Source organism: Elephantulus edwardii, unplaced genomic scaffold (genome assembly GCF_000299155.1).
Source record: "Elephantulus edwardii isolate Elephantulus edwardi_28Jun2011 unplaced genomic scaffold, EleEdw1.0 scaffold00174, whole genome shotgun sequence".
Lineage (NCBI taxonomy): Eukaryota > Metazoa > Chordata > Mammalia > Macroscelidea > Macroscelididae > Elephantulus > Elephantulus edwardii.
Genome location: NW_006399924.1, coordinates 3,496,211 through 3,503,882, shown reverse-complemented (window position 1 = coordinate 3,503,882; position 7,672 = coordinate 3,496,211). Strand labels below are relative to the sequence as shown.

The 7,672-nt window shown below is 35.6% G+C and overlaps 1 protein-coding gene across 1 annotated transcript in view; it reads right to left on the bottom strand.

The window, feature by feature from the left end:
- Positions 1–7,672, bottom strand: part of PTPN22 (protein tyrosine phosphatase, non-receptor type 22 (lymphoid)) — a 104,058-nt gene that overhangs the window by 10,357 nt on the left and 86,029 nt on the right. The window contains exon 20 of the mRNA XM_006895701.1: positions 975–1,052. Coding sequence (XP_006895763.1) covers positions 975–1,052 — 78 coding nt within the window. The remainder of the gene's footprint in view (positions 1–974; positions 1,053–7,672) is intronic.

Here is a 7,672-nt window from a genome sequence, read left to right as displayed (position 1 = left end):
AATACTTTTAGACTATTCTCTCCCCCATAGGATCTTATGTTTGTTTAGCCAATGCATTCAGTATACTTTGGACTTCTTCCCTTACCATCATTGGCTCTTGCTGACATGCTATTCCCTGAAATATTTTGGTGGTGATAAATTTTTTGGGGTATAGTAACTCTGTGTATTCCCTCCATCTTCTTTTGATGATTCCTGGATCATTCAAGATTTTACCCCATTGCCATCTCCTAGAATTGCAACTCAAGGCTTGAATTTGTTTTTTTTAGTTCTTTCAGCTTAAAAAATGCTGAATGAGTTCTTAATTTCCCAACTTCAGCTCTTTGCTCATTCTGTTATTATACTTTGCTTTGTCTTTTCAAGCTGCCTTTTGAAATCTTCTATTAATCTTTTACTTAGGCATCTCTTCCCTATGTTTTGGTTTCTTGATGTTCTAGTGCAATTTTAAGAGTCTCTTCTGATATTTGTTTTGGTCTTTTGTTTCTCCTCTGTCTTTGTAATGACTTTTTGCTTTTTTTCTAGGACATTGTCTTTGATATCATCCCCCACAGCTCATCTGGTTTTCTGTCATTAGTGTTCAATGCTTCAAGCATTATTTGAGATGATTTTTAACTCGGGTAGGATAGACTCAAGGTCATATTTTGGTTCTTGTAGCCTTGTTTTCATTTTCTTAAACTTCAATTTAAATTTTCACATGAGTAATTGATGGTCTGTTCCACAGTCTGGCCTGGTTTTGACTGCTGATACTGAACTTCTCTAATGATTTTTTCTAAAGATTAGATAGATAGATAGATAGATAGCAATGCAGTCCTATGTGATGTGAGAAGAAGTCACCAAGGTCATATTGCACAGAAAATAATATACGTAAGGTCTTATACATGCAACTTCAAATCATTGAAATGTGTATCTCTTTTACTGTAAATGGATACTTTAGATGAACATTTCTTTATGAAAAATTATAAAAATTATACACATACCAAAATTTAGAAAGGAACTGGAGCTACTTGACTGAAGAGATTCTGTAGGTTTGCTTGATGGGGTAGAATTACTGACACCTGAAATGAAAAGAAAAGGAAGGAAAAAACTCAAGCAAACTTCCAGAAACAGATCTACATTACTATTGATTGGATCACATCATGTTTTACTTTAAACATTTCCCTTAGAGTAATTAATACTCCCAAATCCATTTATTACTATCAAAGTTCAGGCTTTAAAAAGACTCATTACATTTTTCTTTTTAATGGTTTTGTTTTCTTTTCTTTATAAAAAAAGATTGTTTAGGACTGACCATAGCAATTCTTAGGTATGAGCTATGGCACTATCCTACTTAATTAGACAACAGTATGCATTAGCAATAATTGGTTCTGGAATGGCCAAATGGATTAAGTTAAAACAACCAGGCCCTCCAGCAGTGTTAGTCATGGGGATCTTCCTTGAGCAATCAGGAAAAATCAGCCTATTAATGAACCAACATAGAGTCAAACCAAGAGCAATGGAATTGAGAGAGTAGGTCTTGGTTACATCAGTCGAACCTTTGATTACCAACAAATTTCCCTTTTCTCCATATGAGGTAAGGCATTAATGGGCCCTAAATACTGTTGATCTGTGATACTCCCTCCTCTGCTTACTCATGCATTTGAATGGGATATGTTAAATTAGATATCCACATGTATAAATATGTGTGTGTGTGCCTTAGCTATCTGTGATGTAATTTCTTTTAAAATATGATTATAATATTGGTGACTGAACACAAGAGTGGCATATACCACTTTAGCTGTATGATATAAATTATAGAATTGTTTTTTTGATGCTGGATACTAAGGTTTTTTTTAACTATGTATCACATTTTCTATAAGAATATATTCTGCATATTGTACAATAAAGAAAATTAGTCCATGAACTTAGTTGTTTTAAAAAACTCAATGCAAAATTCTGATATCTTATTTTTTCTTAAAATGGTTCATATTTCTGTTTTGATGCTTGATTTGTAATAAATTCCATGATTATATATGAACAAATGAAAAGATGAAAGAAAATTTAATGATCAGGAAACAAACACTAAAACAAATTAGTCTATTTTATGTTTAGATCTTTTATATTTGATATTTTATAGTTACATTTTTTCCCATTCTTTGCACAAATTTTCTGTGGTTTTGTCAGAGTTAAGTTGCTGAGCAATATCTAATTCCATACATAATAAGGATAATAAATCAAGTTTTTCTTGAATGATTGTTATACATTGACCATTATTAAGTCTCTTTAAAGATGAAAAAGAACCTTCTGCTGTGCAATTTCTGATCAGTAAAGTTATAAATGAGCATAAAGCAACCTCAGTAGTGGGGTATATGCATTGTATTTTGTCTTTTATACATATCTACAACCATCAAGGAGCTCTGACGGCCTACTGGATAAGGAGTTTGGGTTCAAATTCACCAATGGTTCTGCAGGAGAGAGATAGACAGTATTCTCCTGTTTGGTTTACAACCTCTGAAAACTGTCAGGAACGTCAACTAGGAGTTGGTACTAATTTGATAGTAATGAGAGAGGGAGAGACACATGTCTAGAAAAATGTCTTTTCTGACTAAGCTTAATTTTCTTGTTTGAGATTGTTGCACTTCTTTTTATTTAAGACTTTAAAATAAAATAAGTCTTTACTGGTTTCTTGGATAGCTTTGTACGTTCCTTATTAGATGCATCCACATTGTTTAAGAAGGAACTCTACTTGAATGAACTTCATATGCTTTCATTCTTATTTTAATCCAAGATACAAACACGTGGTATGTGGCACACCAGAGTTTTGGGATAGAGAACTCTGGTCTCATAGCTGTAGGAAATTGCACTGGGACCCAAAGACCTTGCCTTTGTTCTTAGAGTCCACCAGTGAATCCACAGGAGAAAGATGGTCAATCTCTTCCCCTGCGATTTACAGCCTCAGAAACCCAATGGAGGGGGAGAGTCAGCTCTGAGTCAATTTCACCTTGACAGCAGTGAGTGAGTGATACTTTTTGAGCTTATTCTTTCTAATGCTTCTGTGATGGTAAACTGCTTGGAAATTATAATTTATCAGTATTTGGTTTGTAATGTTTTAAAAATTTCAAAATCTCTTCAATTGTGTCAAAACCATATTAATAACTAGTAGAGGTATGTGTGTCTCTTTACATCTACTAATCTTAGAGACTGTCTGAGCATCAATTGCAGTAGTGTAGGTGAAAGGTTGTGAAGGATCTAGGCGTTACATGTCTCAGTATCTAACACAGTGTTTTTAATCTGCTGCTTGATGGGGAAGTAAATTCACCCATGTACAAACAATTACTGAGCATGTAGTGTTGTTAACTCTCTTTGTTGGGTGCTAGGGATACATTAGAAAACAAAAGAGACAAAAATCCTTGTCTTCATGGAGCTTTCATTTTAGTTAGGAAACTATATGGTCTTCCAGATGATAAAAAGTGCCGTAACAAGAAATGAAACAAGGAACAGGAATAAGAGAAGCTGGGATTGGAAGGGACAGGTGTAAAAATGGTGTGAGGAATGTGGTGAGAGGGCTCCTGACCTTTTTTGGTAACTTCACAAAGGGGAGGGAGGATCAGCATCAGCCAGCAAATGTCAGATGGATCTTGGATAAAACAGAGTACCAGAAAATATCTTAACTGTGTTTCATTGACTGTGAAAAAGCATTTGACTGTATGGATAACAACAAATTGTTGCTAACCTTGAGAAGAATGAAAAGAAAAAGGAAAAAAAAAAAAGAATAACGGGAATCCCAGAACACCTGATTGTGCTCACACAAAACCTATACTTGGTCCAGGAAGCAGTCATCAGAACAGAGCAAGGAAATGCTGCATGGTTCAAAATCAGAAAGGGATCAAGGATATCTCTTGTCTTTATACCTTTCAGTCTATATGTAGAACAGATCATTCAGGAGGCTGGACTTTGTAAGGAGGAATGTGGCATCGGGATTAGAGGAAGACTTATCAACAACCTGCATTATGCAGATGATAGAACCTTGCTTGCTGAAACTGAGGAGGGCCTTAAGCATTTGCTACAATATGAATTGAAGGTAATTATCAAAAAAACAAAGATTCTCACCACCGGGCCAATTGGCAGCATCATAATAGATGGAAAGGAGCTTGCTTGGCTCCACAATCAATACTTTTGTCACTAGCAATCAGGAATTCAAAAGACGAATTGCATTGGGAAAATCTGCTCTCAGGGACCTCTCCAGAGTGGAGCAACAGTGTCTGTCTAGAGACTAAGGTGTGCCTGTCCCAAATCAAGGTCTTTGCAATTACTTGTTATGTATCCGAGAGCTGGACAGTGAACATAGAGGACAGAAGAATTGATGCCTTTGAGTTGTGGTGCTGGAGAAGCATAAGGAACATACCATATATTGTTAAGAGAACTAACAAGTCTGTCCTGGAGAGGTGAAGCCTTGTTATTCCTAAAACACAAAGATTTTCACACTCTATCTCACATACTTTGGGCATTTTGCCAGAGGTACCATTTTAGGAACTGCCCATAAATGACAGGGGAAAAAAATGTTTAGAGCAACTGAACAGTATTTAAAGAATCGACTACTTCCAGAGAACAATCTATTGGATTCTGTTCTGTAAGATTCACTTACAAGATTTAAGTGAATATACAGCACATGGTATGAACATGTCATATTCATTACATTATAAGCTTCTCGTTTGCCTGTCGTTATAGTACCTTAACATATTGTCATTGTTGTCATAGAAAACTGTTCTCAGCATTTGGAAATGCTACATATTTTGTAGCCATCACTTGATTTATAATTTCTTCATATGACTTTTTAAACTAGTAAATGAGGTAAATCACTCAGGTTTTCCATCTGTTAAGAGATACAGATCATGAAACAATATTTAACTGATCTGTGTGAGAAATATCAGGAGTGAAATCTACAAACTGAAACATCAAGCTTATTTCACTGAAAACAGTTTCTCAAACTTTCTGACTTACTAAGAGCAATAATTCTTTTCATGTTTCCATGTTGTTTCAGCATAATGGTGAGTACTGTATTTTGAAATGGCTTGCTAAAAATAATAAAGTTCAAGTAAAACCAAATAATTTCCATTTTGTGAAGACATAAATATTTCATTCTTTGCAATGTTAGCTATAATTTATTGTATCTATATATTATAATCTACACAGTAAAATGCCTTTTCATAGTCAATAAAACAGGTAAACATTTTCTAGTATTCTCTGCTTTCAGCTAAGACTTATCTGACATCAGTAATGATATACCTCATTCCATGTCCTTTTCTAAATCTGGCTTAACTTTATGGCCATCCCCTTTTGATGTTTGCTGCAACAATTTTTGAATTATCATCATCAAAATTCTTTAATGTCTAGGACCCTAGAACTCTTAGTCTTGCCAATTATGGCATCTCCCACCGAAGTCTCCCAGCAAGCTTAGGTGAAGGCCCCTGGCTCTCACTGTGTGAAGCAGCAGACCCAGCTCAGCACTGTTTCATACTGGTCCTTGGTTCTCTGCTGCAACTCATGGGCTGTCATGTAGGTCCTGATATGACTGGCACATGAATCTCTGACCCCACACAACATGCAATACATTCTCAGCTGCTTCTTCCTTGCTAGTAGTAAACTTCTCAATTTCTTCCTCAATATGCTCAATTGAAAACCTAGTGGAATGGCAAAATTAACTAAAATTCCACTCATAGACTAGACACCTTATTTGCATGTTTCCACCAAGCCATGTGGCTAAAATCAAAGACAGTGACCAGGAAAGCCATTTTGAACAATAAATTACACTGCAGCGTGCTTCCAGTGTTTAATCTATTTGTGGAGACATTCGTATTCCTAGATCCTTGTATTCACCAATGCTTTTGTTGCACTTTAGACATCTTCCTTCAGTACCACGGATTCTTTTTTTTGTTTTACATTAACTTTTTTATTGTGAATATCTACAATGTAAATTACTTCAAGTCATTTGAGTCTTCACACTATGCTGAGCAGCTCTCAGTCACTGCTCTTCCCCATGTGCCAACTGGCACTAGGACAAAGCATAATGTCTTTTGCACACTGAGGTGGTTTAAAACTCAGAATCAGTGCTGAATATAACCTCTACTAAAATGTAATAAAATTTTGGTGGTGTAAAATGGATTTGTGTAGGGGTGGCCTCTATCAGGCCTACCTTTAACATTTACAGAGCCTGATACAACATTCTTGATCATATACTACTTCCTGAAATGGATAGACATCAGCCAATTCTTATTGGTGGTACAGTGAGTTTGGGTGTTCATTTTATGTTCTATTTTAAGCTTCTGTAGAACTTGAGACTTGGATTTCTTTCTCCCTTTCCCTTCTTTCAGCTTGAGAAATGCTAAGCATTTCCTTTCCTTTGATTTTGTAACTCCTTACAGCATCACAGCACCAGGCAAGTCACCATAATATGATGTAGTGACAGACAATTGGTTGAGAAATGTCAAGATTCATAAATTATTTTCTTTTAGCATTTGTTTTTGCTGTCTATATAGCTGTTACCATTTCACTTTACCTGGATGTAAATTATGCTACTTTAGAATTTGGTTCTACTGTAGCAAATAAATTTTAATAACTGAAAAATGAACAAATTTACTAACCGAATAAAAGTTTATATTCAAATTTGGAATAGTAACACAAATATTTACATTCTAAAATAGGTAATTAAAAATTTATTTGGGACTTGTAATTTGGTTGCTCAGGTCTGAGATAGTCAAAGGAAATAGTACATATAAGGTATAATAGGAAATAATTTCATTCATTTGTTGTAAGATGTTTGTTGATGGGCATGAGTTGAGGTCCATGAGTAGTTTTTGTCTTAAATTAGCAATTTAAAACTTGTACACTTACATTCTGCTCTGTGATACTACATCCTCACAGTTCATTGAACTAATGCTGATACCTGACTGAGGTACAAGTGATTGCAACAGCATAATACAGAGGTAACAGTATGTTTAAAATCTAAAAGATGTGTTCTGGTTTGCTCTGTGTGGAGGACAGAGTCAGATAGGTCATAAGTCACATGATTACAATGCTGTTAGCGCAATCTGTTATGGTGAGTAGGTAAACGTGAGGGTATGCCTGATCCATCCAGAATGAAAAAGGAGGTTTGTGGGTTTTTATAGACAGTGTACACTCTATTTCTTTTGGGCACTCAGCCTTATTCGATGAAAGCCCATGCTGTTTTCATTTTTCTTAGGCAGAAGGAGTTGAAAAACAAATTCAAGCCACGGGTGGCGATACTTAAAGACAGTTTAGGTAGAATGTTGAATGATCCAGGAAGTATCAAAAGAAGATGGAAGGAGTACACAGAGTCACTGTATCAGAAGGAATTGGCTGACACAGAGGAATTTTATGAAAGAACATATGAGCAAGAGCCTATGATGATGGAGAAAGTTCAAGTTGCTCTGAAGTAATTGGCAAGAAACAAGGCTCCAGGAGTTGACAGCATACGAATTGATTTATTTCAACAAACAGATGCTGCCCTGGATGTGCTAAGTTGTGCCAGGAAATCTGGAGGACAGCCAGCTGGCCAACTGACTGGAAGAGATCAATATTTGTTCCCATTCCAAAGGAAGGTGACCCAACAGAATGTGGAAATTACTGAACAATATCATTGATATCACATTCAAGCAAGATTCTGCTGAAAATTATCCAA